The sequence below is a fragment of the Eschrichtius robustus genome, chromosome 13, assembly GCF_028021215.1.
Source record: "Eschrichtius robustus isolate mEscRob2 chromosome 13, mEscRob2.pri, whole genome shotgun sequence".
NCBI classification, from domain to species: Eukaryota; Metazoa; Chordata; class Mammalia; order Artiodactyla; family Eschrichtiidae; genus Eschrichtius; species Eschrichtius robustus.
The window spans coordinates 86,215,343-86,232,373 of NC_090836.1; the positions used below are offsets into that span (position 1 = coordinate 86,215,343).

General features: G+C 40.2%; 1 protein-coding gene across 2 annotated transcripts in view; it reads left to right on the forward strand.

Annotated features, from left to right (window-relative positions):
* UTP20 (UTP20 small subunit processome component) overlaps window positions 1-17,031 on the forward strand; it is a 93,340-nt gene that overhangs the window by 10,134 nt on the left and 66,175 nt on the right. For both annotated transcript variants that reach the window (XM_068560821.1, XM_068560822.1), the window contains exons 10-18: window positions 56-190; window positions 1,777-1,854; window positions 3,564-3,742; window positions 9,015-9,170; window positions 9,314-9,402; window positions 11,354-11,459; window positions 14,789-14,939; window positions 15,604-15,666; window positions 16,472-16,630. In XM_068560821.1, the coding sequence (XP_068416922.1) occupies window positions 56-190; window positions 1,777-1,854; window positions 3,564-3,742; window positions 9,015-9,170; window positions 9,314-9,402; window positions 11,354-11,459; window positions 14,789-14,939; window positions 15,604-15,666; window positions 16,472-16,630 (1,116 nt within the window). The remainder of the gene's footprint in view (window positions 1-55; window positions 191-1,776; window positions 1,855-3,563; window positions 3,743-9,014; window positions 9,171-9,313; window positions 9,403-11,353; window positions 11,460-14,788; window positions 14,940-15,603; window positions 15,667-16,471; window positions 16,631-17,031) is intronic.

A 17,031-nucleotide genomic window follows, 5' to 3' on the forward strand; every position in this document is an offset into this window, starting at 1 on the left:
CTATTCATTAGAAGCTGATTGCTAAGTGTGCATTGTTTTTCCTTTTATTTTACAGGTATTGTCTCAAACATTACAAATAGCCCATCTCTCCACATCTTGCCGGGAGACCCTCTTGGATGTAATTTCTGCTTTGATCCTAGGTGAAAATGTTTCCTTGCCAGGGACCCTCATCAAAGAAACCATAGAAAAAGTAATTTACTTTTGCAAATATTAACTGAGTAGTTAATACTATGTTTAGCGTTGAGTAAGCCTTCTGGGGAATACAAATGAAGCTTGGCAAAGGCTCTGTCTTCAGGGAATTTATAATCTCGTTAAGGAGATGTGAATCGCGTGCTCTAATGGAAATAAGCAAAACAAAATGTGATAAAAGCTAAATCTGTTCAGCAGATGTTCACCAAACAAATATTTACTTAACCAAGTTCAGGCTATGGACTAGATATTGTAGAGTGGACACCTTTATTTTATTTATTTATTTTTGCCTGTGATCTTTTTTCTTTAATTAATTAATTAATTAATTTTTATTTTTGGCTGCGTTGGGTCTTCGTTACGGCGCGCAGGCTTTCTCTAGTTATGGCGAGTGGGGGCTACTCTTTGTTGCGGTGCGCGGGCTTCTCATTGCGGTGGCTTCTCTTGTTGCGGAGCACGGGCTCTAGGCACGCGAGCGTCAGTAGTTGTGGCACACAGGCTCAGTAGTTGTGGCTCACGGGCTCTAGAGCTCAGGCTCAGTTGTTGTGGCTCACGGGCTTAGTTGCTCTGCGGCACTTGGGATCTTCCCAGACCAGGGCTCGAACCCATGTCCCCTGCATTGGCAGGCGGATTCTTAACCACTACACCACCAGGAAAGTCCTGCCTGTGATTTTTTATTGTTAGGGAAGTGGGGCCCTGGGAGTATGTAGTTAAAATCTGTTGAATCAATCTATTTATGTCACGTCGAAACATAAAGGTTAATTCTGTCTGGGGTTGAGGGACAGAGAAAGCTTTTCAAAGGACTAATATTTTGGATAGTCCTTGAAGGTTAAATAGCAGTCTGCCAGTCAGAGAAGGTGTTAAAAACTCTAGGAGAGAGAATGGCAAAAATGTGTTCAAAAATCTATGTTGCTGGGCACAAGGACACATGAAGTGTGATGTATATCAGCAAGGCTTTGCTTGGCTTTGAAAAGTTAGGTTGGATTTTATCCTCCAAGTAGTGGAGGGCCCTGGAAAAATGTTAAGCAGGGAAATGATTTAATGAGATTGGCATTTTAGTGAGTTTAGAAGATAAATTGGAGGGAAGTGGAATTGAAAATAGATCAGTTAGGTTCTTCCTAGCTTCATGTAGTGCAACAGTATAAAGTTTAGAGGAAGGTGTAAAGTCGTGCTACTTGCCCTTTTGTAATTCTCTGTAGCTGGGAAAGAATGGAGCAGCTCTTAGGCAAAGCCCTGGGTAATCACTAGAAACACAGTACCCTTCGCATTTGTAAGTAAGTCCCTTTGGAGAAGGCCGAGCACTTAGAATACTGGTTGAAGTGTGCCCACCATACCTTTACTCTAGTAGCTTCTTTCCCGAGGAGGAAGGCCCAGTGCCTGTGTCTCACACCTGGTGTGTCCATCTGCACAGTGGCAAATTCAACAATCCAGTGCTTTTTGCCTTCCATGACTATTTTAACTTGTATCAAGCATCCCACATTTCCTGCTTGCAAGTTAGAGGACCTTGAAGGTTTCAGATGTTTTTATTTTCAGGAATGGGAAAGTACTCTCTTTGTATTTACATTACTATTCTTTGCCTGTGGTCCACAGATTTTTGAGAGCAGATTTGAAAGATGCTTAATTTTGGGTTTTTCGGAAGTCATGTTTGCTATGAAGCAGTTTGAGCAGGTGAGTGAGATATTAAGTCTTGGATTTGTTTTGTTTTAAATCTGTCACGATAAAATAATCAATTTAAAACTCCTGTGATTTTGTTTGTTTTTTTAAAGGAACAGAATAAGTATTTGATGTTTTAGTTCATGTATTTTTTTTTAAAGTAATTATATTCCAGTTCTAGGTCATATGTGAAACTTTATTCCACATGCTAAGCATTTTAAATGATACTAGGTAACCAATTTGTTTTTTTAATAATCTTTTAGGAAGTTATAGAACCATGTGATAAATTTGAAAAAAAAATGGCTTAAGGAACTTAAACTGTGAATTTGAAGCATAGAAAATAGTTTCTGAAACAGTTTGCATAGGAGGAGAGTTATGAATTCATTTCATTGCTACCGAATGAATTGCTACCTGATAGAATGAGGTAGAAATCTTTCTCATCAAATCCTGAGTTTATTTTATCCTTGCCCCTCAACCTCATCAAACATTTGCCACTCCTTCTAACTGGTGATTCTACAATATACTTCATGGAAATCTCTGTATCTCTTCTCTCATTTTTCCCTTTAGTCTTTAATAATATATATTTTCATCTGTCTCAGAAAAACACTTCTTTATACATGTCCTAGCCCTGTTCCTTCCTGCCCAGTGAGGGCTCTTTATTTCTCTCTGGTTTTCTTAGCAGCTGCATCTTTTCCATCTCCCCTGTTCCCTGTGATCTTTGTTTTAAAAACTTATTTTTATCAGAGTACTCTATGTATGTTGTTTAAAAGTTTGCACGGGGCTAAAAGGCACTCACTTGATTCCCACTCCCATCTTCCTCACCAGGAACAAGCACATCTAATGATTTTTTAGCTATTTTTTTCTAGTATTTACTTTATATTTTTAAATCATCTGAACGTACTGCTTTTCCTTGACTCATTAGTTTTAGTCCTCATCTGTAGGCTTCCTCCTGGGTAGGTGGATTTCTAGTTCTTTTATGCTTCTCATCTTCTCAACAGAGTTACATCATAAATTTTGGTTGAATTCATATTCATCAAATACTTAATCCCTATAATCAAGGAGTATTTTATAATTACATTTCCTTTTTTGTATACCCTTTCGTTTTTCCTGAAGTTGCCAATTGCCTCATTCTTTAAAAACTTGAAATTGCTGGTGAGTCTGCCAACAGCATCATAGAATGCCTTTCACGTGGCACACTGGCAGATCATTTGGCAGCTCTTTGTTTTTCTTTTTTCTTTTTTGGAGACATTCCTCCTAGAGCCATTCAAGTCTGAACAGGTTGCTTTCTCTGCCCATTGCACAGATGTCATACTAGGACTTGCCTCTCTCCTGTTTCCTGGGTCCCATGTCTTTCTCTTATTGTAGTTTCCTCTCTTATTTTGATGAAACACATTCTCCAGAGGTTCCTGAGAAAGGGTGAATGGAAGTAAAATTTTGAGATTTAGTGCATCTGTAAGTGTCTTTATTCTCTCCTCAAACTACATCACCAGTACACTGGGTACAGCATTCTAGATTCTGTCGTTTTCCCTCAGTTTTTCAGGCATTGCTCCATTGTCTTCTGGCCTCCACTGTTCCTTTGCAGAGGTCTGATGTCATTACGATTCCTGAGCCTTTATTTATGATCTCTTTTTTTTCTCTGTGGAAGTGTTAGAATCTTCTCTTCATTAAGTGTTCTGAAATTTATATCTGTTGTTAATAAGTGTGATTTTCTTTCTTATTTTTAGCTTTTTCTACCCAGCTTTCTCTTGTATATTGAGAATTGCTTCCTGACTGATGACGCTGCAGTCAAAGATGAAGCTCTGGCCATTTTGGCCAAACTCATTCTGAACAAAGCAGCACCTCCCACCACTGGCTCCATGGCGATTGAGAAGTACCCTCTGCTTTTCTCAGAACAGACAGTGGGGTAAGTTCTAAGTCTTTATTCCCTGTATTCTTGGTAGGATTACCCCATTTAAAAATAATGCATTCAGAATACTGTAAAAACTGAAGATCTACATGTATCAACTGGAAAGATGTCCGTGATACATTGTTATGTGAAAAAAGCAAGTTGTAGGACTTCCCTGGTGGCGCAGTGGTTAAGAATCCGCTTGCCAATGCAGGGGACACGGGTTCGAGCCCTGGTCCGGGAAGATCCCACGTGCCGCAGAACAACTAAGCCCGTGCACCACAACTACTGAGCCTGCTCTCTAGAGCCCGCGAGCCACAACTGCTGAAGCCCGCATGCCTAGAGCCCATGCTCTGCAACAAGAGAAGCCTGCGCACCACAACGAAGAGTAGCCCCCACTTGCTGCAGCTAGAGAAAGCCCACGCACGGCAACAAAGACCCAATGCAGCCAAAAAGAGATAGATAAATTTAAAAAAATAAATAAACCAAGTTGTAGAAGAGCACATGATCCCCTTTTGCAAAGTTAAAACCAAAAGTATATGTAAGCATAGGAACACACGTGAAAGGATACAGAAACAGGTTATTTAACTTCAAGAGGATGGTAAGTGAAAGAAAGAGGTCACTATTAATTTTCTTAACCTTTTATTTTAAAACAATTGTATATTCACGTGTGGTTATAAGAAATAGGACAGAGAGTTTCCATATACCTTTCACTTAATTTCCCCCAGTGGCAACATCTTATTTGGTTTGGCCAAAAAGTTCGTTTGGGTTTTTCTGCACGATGTTATGGGAAAACCTGAATGAACTTTTTGGCTAACCCAATACAAAAGCTTACTGCAGTGTCACAACCAGAAAATTGACATTGGTACAATCCACCAACCTTATTCAGATTTACCAGTTTTACATCACTCATCTCTGTGTTTGTATGTATATGGATATATAGTTCTGTGCAATTTTATCTCATGTCTATTCACAACCACCACCAAAGTCAAGATACAGAGCTATACCATCACTGCAAGGATCTCTCGTGCTACTTTTTAATAGCCACACTCACCCTGCCACTCCCCACTCCATCCCTAACTCCTGGCAACCACTAATCTTATTCTCCATTTTTACAATTTTGTCATTTCAAGAATATTATATAAATTATGCAGTACAGCTTTTGAGATTGGCTTTTTCACTCAACACAATTCCCTTGAGACCCATGTAAGTTGTTGTGTGCGTCAGTAATCCATTCCTTTTTATGTTGAGCATCTTGGTGTGCTATTCCTGAGTAGTATTCCATGGTGATGGATGTAGCAGTCTGTTTAAACATTCATTTGTTAGAAGGAATAACTAGTTCATTCCTAGTTTTTGGCTATTATGAATAAAGCTGTTATAAACATTCATGTACACAGCTTTCCATTTCTCTGAGATAAATGCCCCAAAGTGGACTTACTGGGTTATAGGGTAAGGGCATGTTCAGTTTTAGGGTTTTTGTTTTTGTTTCTCAGTTTTTTGTTGTTGTTGTTGTTGTAGTTTTGTTTGTTGCTTCATTTTATTTTTCATGTTCAGTTTTATAAGAAACTGCCAAATGGTTTTCCAGAGTGACTGTGCCATTTTACGTTCCCAGCAGCAGTATGAGTGATCCAGTTTCTCTGCATTCTCACCAGCATTTGTTATTTTCACTGTTTTTTGTTTTTGCCGGTCTGATAGGATATAGTGATATCTATCTCACTGTGGTTTTAATTTGCATTTCCCTAAGGGCTAAGGATGTTGAACATCTTTTCACGTGCTTATTTGCCATCTGCATATCGTCTTTAGTGAAATATCTGTTCATTTCCTTGGCCCATTTTCTAATTTGATTGTTTCTTTGCTGTTGAGTTTTGAGAGTGCTTTATATATTCTAATACAAGTCCTTTTGTCTGCTTCGTGATGGTGCAAATATTTTCTCCCAGTCTGTAGCTTGTCTTCCTTTGCTTAACAAGATTTTTCACTGATCAGAGTTTTTTTGTTTGTTTGTTTGTTTTAGTATTTATTTATTTGGTTGCTCCAGGTCTTAGTTGCAGCAGATGGGCTCCTTAGTTGAGGCTCGCCAGCTCCTTAGTTGCAGCACTTGGGCTCCTTAGTTGTGGCATGCGAACTCTTAGTTGCCACATGCTTGTGGGATCTAGTTCCCTGACTAGGGATTGAACCCGGGCCCCCTGAATTGGGAGCTCAGAGTCTTATCTGCTGAGCCACCAGGGAAGTCCCACTGATCAGAGTTTTAAATTTTGATGAGGTCCAATGTATCAACTTTTCCTTTTATGGATAATGCTTTTGATGTCAAGTCTAAGAACTATTTGCCTAACTATAGGTCCCAAGTATTTTCTCCTATTTTTTAAAGTTTTATCATTTTATGTTTTACATTTAAGTCCATGATCCATTTTGAGTTAATTTTTATATAAGGTGTGAAGTTTAGGTCAAGTTTCCTTTTTTGCCTCTGAATGTCCACTGCTCTGGCAACATTTGTTGAAAAGGCTGTTCTTCCTCACTGAACTGCTTTCGCTTTTGTGTCAAAAATCAGCTGGGCATAAATGTGTGGGACTGTTTCTGGCTCTCTATTCTGTTTCATTGATCTATGTGTCTGTCCTCCTCTAACGCCACAATCTTGTTACTATAGCATAAAACAAATCTGGAAATCTTAAAAAAAAATCCTTTCACTGTATTCTTCTTTTTCAAGATTGTTTCGTCTATTCCTGGTCCTCTGCCCTTTTGTATAAATTTTAGAAGAAACTTGTCTATGTCTACAAAAAAAAAAAAAAACCTTGCTGGGATTTTGTTTTGAATTGCATTAAATCTGTAGGTCAATTTGGGGAGAATTGACAACTCCCTAAAGAGACACAACACTGTTACCTTTGCTTATGACAAGAGGATGGTAAAGAGAAGAAAGAAGTGACTATTAGCTTTTAGATTATAAACCTTTGCATTGTTTGAATTGTTAAAAGGTCTATGGATTACTTTCTCAATTTCATTAAAAACAGTACATACTCTTTGGAAGTCGAAACAAAGTTTATATAAATATTTGAGAGGATTCTGCTTACTGTTTTTCAAATAGTTGGGTGGGTGTGCCTCTAGAAATTATAGATCAGGAAACCAGTTCCCTTATCATTCCTAATAAATGGAAGCATATTAACTTAAGGCGAGTGCCACAGGTTCTGTGTTTCTTTCTCTAAGAAAACTTCCATCACCCCGTAGAATAAGACGTGAATGGTCACCTGTGTCTGAAGATTCCTGATCACACTCCATCCACTCATCTCACAGATTTATTGTGAGAATAAAAAGAGATAATAGGGGCTTCCCTGGTGGCGCAGTGGTTGAGAGTCTGCCTGCCAGTGCAGGGGACGCGGGTTCGAGCCCTGGTCTGGGAGGATCCCACGTGCCGCGGAGCAACTGGGCCCGTGAGCCACAACTAGTGCCTGCGCATCTGGAGCCTGTGCTCCGAAACAAGAGAGGCCGCGATAATGAGAGGCCCGCACACCGCGATGAAGAGTGGCCCCCGCTTGCCGCCACCGGGGAGGGCCCTCGCACAGAAACGAAGACCAAACACAGCCAAAAATAAATAAATAAATTTTAAAAAAAAAAGGGATAATAGATGTGAAAAGACTCTTGAGAAGATAAATTTATTCTGTCATTTGACAGATATTTATTGTATCAGACACTGTTCTAGGCACTGGGATATAATAATGAAAAAGAAAAAGGTTTCTTCTTTGGGGGAGATGACAGTCTTGGGGGGACAGGCATGTGAGGCAGATAAACAAACAAGTTAATTTTAGATAGTGATAAAAAGAAAAATAAAACAGGGCTTTGAGACAGAGTAGATAGAGAGGCAGCACTACTCCTGTCTAGAAAGGGGACCTTTGGTCCGATTGTATGGTAGAAGGATCCAACCTGGCAAAGAAAGGCTGGGTGAAAGGCTTTCCAGGCAGAGGGAAGCGTTCCTGCAAAGGCTCTGGGATGGGAATAAGCCCAGTATGTTTGAGGAACAAAAGGAAAACCTGTGTGGATAAAGAGCATTGAGTAAGGAGGAGAGTGGAATGAGAGGAAGTGAGTGAAGGAGGAGAGGGTCAGATCACCCAAGGCCTTACAGGATGAGGTGAGTATGGATTTTATTGGAGGAGCTCATTGGCAGGTGTGACGAAGCAGGGGAATGACATGGCAACTAATGACTCATCTCTATAAAGTATCTCAATATTTTATTTGTAAGATTTTTGCCGATTATTGAGTCGTGGTTAATACTAGAAAGACAGTATATCAAGGTATAGTGACTTTTAGAAATTACCAGTAAAATTAACTTAGTTATCTCTCATAATTTCCAAGCATTCAGTATCCTGATAAGTATGAAACAAAAGAGAATGCAACTTTTTTGGTTAACTTTAATGATAAAAAGTTATAGGAATAAAAACCTGATATTCTACTTCTATTCCATAATAAGTTAACCAAACTGGACATGGAGAATTAATTATAAAAACAGATCAATTTACTTATTGTTTCTATGACTTTTCTTGCCACTGGACTTCTGTCTTTTAAATAGGACTGAGGTACACTTCATTGGCAAAAATAGAGGCAAACAAGAATACTGCCAAAGTTAACAGATACCTAAAACTGAATGTCATATTAGAAAATAGTGTTGAGTAACCACTTATCAGATTAAAGCCTCAGAGAAAGTTACTTCTTGCTTGCTTTTTTTTTGGCCGCATGGCATGCGGGATCTTAGTTCCCCAACCAGGGATCGAACCCGTGCTCCCTACAATGGAAGAGTGGAGTCTTAACCACTGGACCGCCAGGGAAGTCCAAAAGTTACTTCTAAGTCATAATCATTTTAGCAACATTTGTCGAATTCACTGTGTTTCCTTTGCAACATCATTCTACACATTTGTGAAGCAGTAAAATTCATGTCAGAAAGGAAAGGGGGGATGGAGGAAGTCAGTTCATGCCAATAAATTACCTCTCCAGTTCTTAAACACATGTCCATCAGCACAAAATTCAGAAATAATACCTAAAACTGGAAGAGAGTTGCTTAAGTTATGAAGCAAATTAAAATAGAAAATAGAAGAAAGTAGAACCAATGGGGTTGAAAAAGTCTGTCACTGAAAAATCAGTAATGAGTCACTTTTGTTTAGTTATTTCTGTTCAACTGTCACCACCAGTTTCTTCCTTCCCACTAATGCTCCATGCATGGAAAGGAACCAATTTTATTTCAAACTTCAGAGGGCAAGAGCGATTATATCCTCTCTTATTTTAAATATTTGTTTATGTTTTCTTCCTTTAGATCCAATATAAGGCAGAAGAAGACCAGATCCAAGGGAGGAAAGGAACAGATCTCAGTATTAGATCATCTTTTATCTATAATTCAGTTACCCCCAAATAAAGAGACTACTTACCTTTCATGGTCTTGGGCGGCCCTTGTCGTGTTACCTCATATTAGGTGAGAAAATCAACTGTGTTTAATTGTGAAAGGCGTTTTAGTAAGCTGATGAAAACATTTATTAGCCATTTTTTGTCATTTCATGAAAAAGCCATTGAATGCTAGTTTGAGCATTTCCCTTTTTCTCCCCACTTCTTGGACAGACCCCTGGAGAAAGAGAAGGTGATACCCCTAGTCACCTGCTTCATAGAGTCACTCTTCATGACTGTTGACAGAGGGAGCTTTGGAAAAGGTCAGTTACAATCACCATTTGTTCTCTTGTCTGTCTTTTCTGGCACACCCAGAGTAACTGTAAACACATGGATACCAGAGAATAGTACTGCCGTTGTGTTCTGGCAGAACCCCCTGTATGTAAATAGGGAAAAAAGAGGCTGAGATGGAGGCGTTACCCTTGTACCTCATAATGTGGTGACGAAGTCAGGACAGCTTGAACATTTGCTGAGTCCAAAGGTGAAGTAGTAGAAGGCTGCCATGGTCAAAGAAATCAGACTCAACTTTGAGTCCCAGCTTGTGTCTTGTTCCTGTCTTCCACGCCCAGTCTAGCCCTGGTATACACTTGTGCTCCAGGCATTTCCTTACCTAGAGCAAGACACTTTCTTGTATGTCCCTCTGGCTACCATTGCACATGTGTCCCTTCTGCCTGGAGTCCTTTCTAGGTTTTTCATCATTTGTTGAACTCGTACTTAGCTTTCAAAACTCAGCTCAGGGCTTCCCTGGTGGTGCAGTGGTTAAGAATCTGCCTGCCAATGCAGGAGACACAGGTTTGAGCCCTGGTCCAGGAAGATCCCACGTGCCGCGGAGCAACTAAGCCCGTGCATCACAACTACTGAGCCTGTGCTCTAGAGCCCACGTGCCACAACTACTGAAGCCCGCATACCTAGAGCCCGTGCTCCGCAACAAGAGAAGCCATCGCAATGAGAAGCCCGCGCACGACAACAGAGAGTAGCCCCCTCTCGCTGCAACTAGAGAAAGCCCGCGCACAGCAACAAAGACCCAACGCAGCCAAAAATAAATAAATAAAATTAAAAAAAAAAACTTAGCTCAGACACAGCACCTCTAGAAAGGTCTTCATGACTCATCCAGGCAGAATTAGACTGCCCTGCCCCAAACACCATTTCCTATTGTATACTCGTCCATCTCCCCCAACTAGCTGAGAACAGCAATTTAAAGGTAGGTATTTTGATCAAAATAAGATTAATAAAAAAAATTTTGCTACAAAAATAAACAAATAATAGTAGGTATTTTGTTTTATTCTAGCATGGTATTTGTTTTCCTAACACGTGTATAGTAGTCATTCATTTAAATATTAATTGCTAGGTTCTGTGTTAGATACTAAGCAGGCATGTTAGAGAATAAAGTAGACCTGCCCCATTTCCAGTGCTCAGTAGCCACATGTGGCTAGTGGCTACCTAATTGGATTGTGAGTACATTTGGCAGAAGTATAGAGCCTTTCTACCACTGCAGAAAGGAAGTTCTGTTGGATAGCCCTTTTCTAACTAGAGCAGGTGCTGGCAAAATATTTGTGTAAAGGACAATACAGTAAATATTTTAGCTTTTGTGGGCCACATTCAGTCTTCAGTCTTTGTGGCATATTCTGTTTGTTTGTTTGTTGTTTTAAACAACCCTTTAAAAATGTGAAAAGCATTCTTAGTTTGCCGACCATATAAAAACAGACTACCCGCAAGATCTGACTTGTGGGCCATAGTTTGCCAACCTCTGGTCTAGGATTAAATGATTATCTAGTTAATATAAATTGAGTCAATTATAGGTAGTAGCCATTGGATATGTGATTTCTTATAAATTGGAATCATAAAATCAACAAGAGTTTTACACAAAGATAATTTCTTAGCTTCTGAAAAGTCTAAGTCTATTCTCAAAAGTTCTAATTTTGATAATACCAGTTGGTAGAACCATTGAATTTTCTCCTCATCTCAGTTGAAGGGAACATACATTTTTATTCTCTATTTCTGAATATATTTTTCTCTTAAGAAAGTTAAAATATAAGACTTGGAACCTCTTTTCAGTTCCTTTCTGTTATATTCTGACATTTGACAGATAATCCTTTAGAAGGCACAGATTCACTTTAAGAACTCTGTATAAATACCAAGTGGTAGATAAAATGAGATGTCTATAGTTATTGTGTCAAAGAAATAACGTGGTTTCTCCTGTTTTTCTGCCTTAAGGAAACTTATTTGTTCTTTGTCAAGCTGTAAATACTCTGCTAAGTTTGGAAGAATCTTCTGAACTTCTTCATCTGGTTTCTGTGGAACGTGTGAAGAATTTAGTATTGTGAGTAAACATATCTTACATTCAGCTTAATAATGAATGAAATATAAAGGCTTCTGTGTTGGCAAAATCTTGGATCTATTTTTTACCTGAGTTGTATTCCCGTAGGAAATTTATTATTGATTTAAATCCTCCAGTTAAAATAAGAACATTTTTGGATACAGTCTTTAAATACAGATTCATCTTTGTGAAAGGGTATTTTACTGTGTATGTAAATTAGTGCTGCAGAGTGAAGTGGGTGTATAATGCTGGTCACATGACATTGCACCGTGGCTCCAACATACACATTTCTGCTTCTTTCACAGTGTTTCTCAGCTTGACACACTTAGCACTTCAGAAAACTTTCCTGTGGTCCTTTTACTACATACCAAAACAATCCAGTTTTTGGTTTTTTTAAGTTTATTTTGGTTTGGGTCATAGCACAGGGCCGTTACTGGGAGCCATTCATTGCTCGGCATAGCACCCTTTCTAAAGGTCAGGCGTTTTAAAAATCTTGTAAAGTAGTTTGCTTCTGTTTCTGGAGTCTAGTCCGTTTTATTTACATGCTTTTAACAACAGATTTGCTCATTTACTTCATTCAATAAGTATTCATTGCTTTTCTCATGTACCAGGCCCTATTCTTGGCACTGGGAGACACAGTAAATGAAACACACAATTCCCTGCCTTCATGGAGCTAACACACTAGCAAGAAGATATACTAAACAAAATAAACAAGTAAAACATATGGCATGTTAGACAGTAGTAAAGTCGGGACAGGGAGAGTCTGGAGGCTGGGGACAAATAGCAGTTTAACTAGAGAAGGCCTCACCAAGGAGACATTTGAGCAGAAGCCCAGAAGCAGCAAGGGAGTAAGCCTTGGGGATGGGATATCTGGGACCTGGGGCACTCTGTCCCAAACCCAGGGAAGATGTGAGTGCAGAGGCTCTGTGTGGGTGCCTTGCTTGAGCAGCAAGGAACTATATTGTAGCTGAGTGGAGTGAGGAGAGGTAGTAGGAGAGGAGGATATGGGGGGCGTGGTGGCAGGCAGTGTTTGACCTTTGGCCATTGTAGGGCCTTGGCTTTTACTGCGAGTGAAAGGGGAAGCCACAGGAGGTGTTTTTGGCAGGAGAGTGACATAGGCCAAAGTAGGATCACTCAAGCTGCTATATCGAGAAGAGACTGAAGGAGGATAAAGGAGACCAGTTAGGAGACTTAGTGCAATAATCCAGAATCTCTGTACATTCCCCAATCTGGGCAAGGCTGCTGTCTCTCTATTGTTAATTGAATTGCTTTAAATTTTTTTAAGGAGGAGTTTTTCTTTGTTGTCATCGTACTTACCGTATTCCGTATGTGTTCCCTTTTTTATTTTAAAAAATCATTGTTTAAACTTCTCACACTGTATTCTTTGGTGGGAACAATTTAAGGCATCTGTGGAGGTTTTGAAACAGAAAAGCACGCATAACAGAGTGGGATTTGTCTGTCCCCTGTGGAAGGCCAGCTGGCCTCCCGGGCAGGTGCTTTTAACCTAGGAGGCCCAGAAACCTCTAATAGGAGCGAATCGGCTTGGAGGGTGGCAGTGCAAGTTTTCATTTGTGAAAGTTGTAGATGGAGGCCTCTGTGCTGGGCGCTGCGCTAGCTACTGGTTACGCCAGAGGTTTCACAGCCAAGACAACCTGGATTTGAACCTTGTCTTCATCACTTACTAGCTAGATAGCCTTGAGTAAGTTAGTTAATCTCAACTTTATTCTCTCTCAAAAGGGAGTAGCAGTACTTCCCTTGTGGATGTTGAATTAGACTGTGCGTGCAGTAGTAACAATACACAAATTGCATTTATTGTATTATTATGTGCCAGTCACTCTTGTGAGTACTTTCGGTACATTATTATTGTAATCCTCACAACGACTCCCTGAGGTATAGGTACTGTTAACGTTGTAGAAGGGGGAACGCGAGTTCTTAAATAAATCCAGGACCCCAGCTGCTCAGCACCCGCTGCCACCCTGGTCTCGACCTCCATCTCTCATCTGGATGACTGCAGTAGCCTCCTAACGAGTTTCCTTGCCTCCATCCTTGCCCTGCTGCTGTCTGTTTTGTACCCAACAACAAGGATGATTCTTTTCCGTGAAAGAGAGCATGTCACTCTTTTGCCAACAACCCTCCGAAATAGTGATTTTCAACCAGGGGCCATTCTGGAGACGTTTTTGGTCATCACAGCTGGGGGCTGCTACTGGAGTGTGGTGGGTAAGGAGCGCCCTGCTGTGCACTGGACAGCCTCACCACAAAGAGTCCCCTGGCCCGCGTGAGCAGAGCCACTGCTGAGAAACCCTGCTCTCGTGGTACCCAGCCTACTCGGGGTAAAACCCGCAGTCCTCATCATGTTCCTCAGGGCTCCGTGTAATCTAGGCCCTGGCCTCTGACCTCATCCCCGGCCACTCCTCCTTGTTCACTCAGTTCCAGCTGGACCGGTCTCCTTGATTCTCTTCACATAGGCAAGCACACCTGTCTGGGACTTGGCATCGCCGCTCCCTCTGCCAGGAATGCTCTTCTTCCAGGTGCCTTTTGGCTCACTTCTTGACTTCCTTCAGTCTCTGCCTTCCGTGACCACCCCCACGTCAAACAGCACTCCTCTTCACCCCCTCGCCCTCTCCCCCTCTCCCCCCCTCACCAGTCTCTCAGTCCAGCCTCTTTTTCCTGATTCACTTTTCTCCATTGTCGTCACTGTCATACTTATTATTTATTGTTTATTTGTGGGTGACCTTCCCCTATTAGAATATAAGCTCCAGGAGGATAGGGACTTTTTCCTTGGCTTCCTGCTCTAGCCAGTATCTAGAAAAGTCACTGGCACATGGTAGATACTCAGTAAATATTTGCTGGAGGACAGCACGTAGTGGTTAAGTGGCTTGTCCAGGGTTACATGGATGGTGACGATGATGGGCTGGCTTCAAGCCTGGGCTGCCCTACCCCGGAGCTGACGTGCCAGCCCCCTGCTCCGTACTGCTTCCCTCATAGCTCAGTACCCGGCACATGGAAAACACTTAGTGAATATTATATATCCCCCCTATGTCACTGTCACTTGTGAGTATGTGGATTGAAAAGACAGCATTTGACTTCAGTCAAGATACCATATTATAATCCTGCCTCTGCCTCTGGCTGTGTGTCTGTCCTTGAGTGTGTGGCTCACTGTTGCTGGACCTCAGATTCTTCATGTCTCAAGTGATGCTAAATGTCCACGTAAAACTTTCACCTGTTCCCTCTTACGTTTCCTTCATCAGTGATAATTTTCTGTGGTTTCTAGTATAGCCTAAGTTCTCTATGGTGTATGGTACGGTTGGGGTCTAATAAATATCTCGTTGCAGAGGGTTTCCTTTGGAGCCGTCTGTGTTGCTGTTGGCTGATCTCTATTATCAGAGATTATCCTTATGTGGCTGCAGGGGGCCACTTTCAGAGGAAGCTTTAATGGAATTACTTCCCAAGTTACGAGCAAACATTTCAACTGGCATATCCAAGGTACTACGGTTTTGTGGTGTGTTCTCTGCCTCTCATCTTTTGTTTTCTATACGTGTATTGCCAGTGGTTGTCAGAGCTCCTTAATCAGAAAATGCTGCTTTGGGGTGGTTTCTATTTAAAGCAGTGATTCCTAAACACTGACCTACAAACTGATTGCAGCAGGATTAATTGGGGCACTTACTAAAAATATAAATTGTGGGTCCCCACACCCCCAAATTCTGATTCTGCAGGCATAGGGTGGAAGTGACGTATCTGCATGATTTTTCAAAGCTCTGTAGGTGATTCTGCTGCTCATTCAGGTGTATAGAAATACCTGAACATGTTATTTAGAAATAAAAATCATTAATTTCAGTGGAATTGTAAGCTTAATCAGATTCTTTGCGCTTATTTACAGAGATGCTTATAGTGTCATAGTTCAAAGAAGCAACACGGTTTTATGAGCAATCTTATCTTCTCAGTCTAGTCTGGTCATTAATTGTTCCAAGTACCATTTGAATAAGGTGTTGGTTGGTGTTGAACATGAAATAAGGAATAGAATAAACATGTATTACTCTGACAAGTGGTATATCTTTCATAATTCCATGAAACTTAGGTCTCACTGACTCTTAGTCAGTTTCTTATGTTTAAATGTTGGAGTTTGAAACATGCCTTTTAATTTCTCTAGATTCGGCTTTTGACAATAAGGATCCTAAGCCACTTTGAGGTTCGGCTTCCGGAATTAATGGAGGTATTTTAACTGTTCATTTTGGGTAGCTTTTAAAAAATGTAACTTGACATATTGTTTTCCAAAATGATAATTTTGCAGAAAATTCAAATACCGTGTAATTAACTATCACAAAGTTTGAAAACAATTTTTTGCAATTCTTATTCCCATCCCCGCATCAAGGCCACCACTGAAAACCCAGTTAGTTGGTGACTATTCTTTCAGACTTTTTGTATATATACACATAATTTAAACAAATGGTGTCATGCAAGTTTTTCCATATCCGTACCTCTAGCCCTACCTCATTTCTTTTGAAGTTTGAATAGTGCCCCACAGTTTAAAATATTGTATTTAACCAGTTCCCTCTTGATGGATGCTTAGGTGGGTTGTTGGTAGTTTTTCAGCATTTCTAATAATACTGCCGTGAACATCCTTACACAGATATCTTTGTTCAGGGAAACATTTCAATAACGCAAATGACTACTTCCAGAAGTAGAAATTACTTCTACTTAGAAGTAGAATTGTACAGTGAAAGTATATATACATTTTCTTTATTTCAACAAATATTGCCAATCAACTTGAGTGATTTTGAGAATTACTTTCCTGTTTTTTACTTGTCATGTCTATGCTAGACACTAAACCTAAATTATCTACCAAAAAGTAAATGATGTGAGGAAGAATGAATCATTTACTCAAAAAATGTGTTACTTATTTAATTTAAAACATTAATATATGCCAGTTTTTCTTTTTTAGACTTCTGTTCACATTTAATGTTCTTTTTGGAAAATCAAAATACTGACCTGCCTCCTGGTTTCCTCTGGTTGTTCAGGATGACGGGCTCTCAGAGCGTCAGTCTGTCTTTACTATATTACGCCAGGCAGAACTTGTGCCAGCAACTGTGAATGATTACAGAGAGAAGCTTCTTCATTTGAGAAAACTAAGACATGATGTGGTACAGACTGCAGTCCCTGATGGGCCATTACAGGAGGTAAAAACAGTGTTCTTTGGGGTTTTTTTTAACTCAGTTTATACTTTAAGATCTGTTTAGCTGGCATTTGAAAAAAAAGAAGCATACTAAATAGTCACCAAAAAAGAAAAAAGAGAGAGAGAGAATTTTTAAAAGCAAGAATTATAAAAAAAGAATTTAAAACTAAGTAAATACCCAGTTCTGTTCAATGCTTTGAGTTAAATGGCTCTGCAGCCTTTTCAACAGTAGAAATAATTTACTATCCTCCCTTCTCCTGAGTATGTGTGTAGTATGTGAGGGTAGGTAGTAGGTGGCAGCAGGAGGAACAAGGTCAAGTTGACAGCCTGATACTCTTCTCCAGATTTGTTCACTGCTGCAGGACGTCAGCCCTCTACCTTTTGTATCAGGGATTTTCCGTCCAT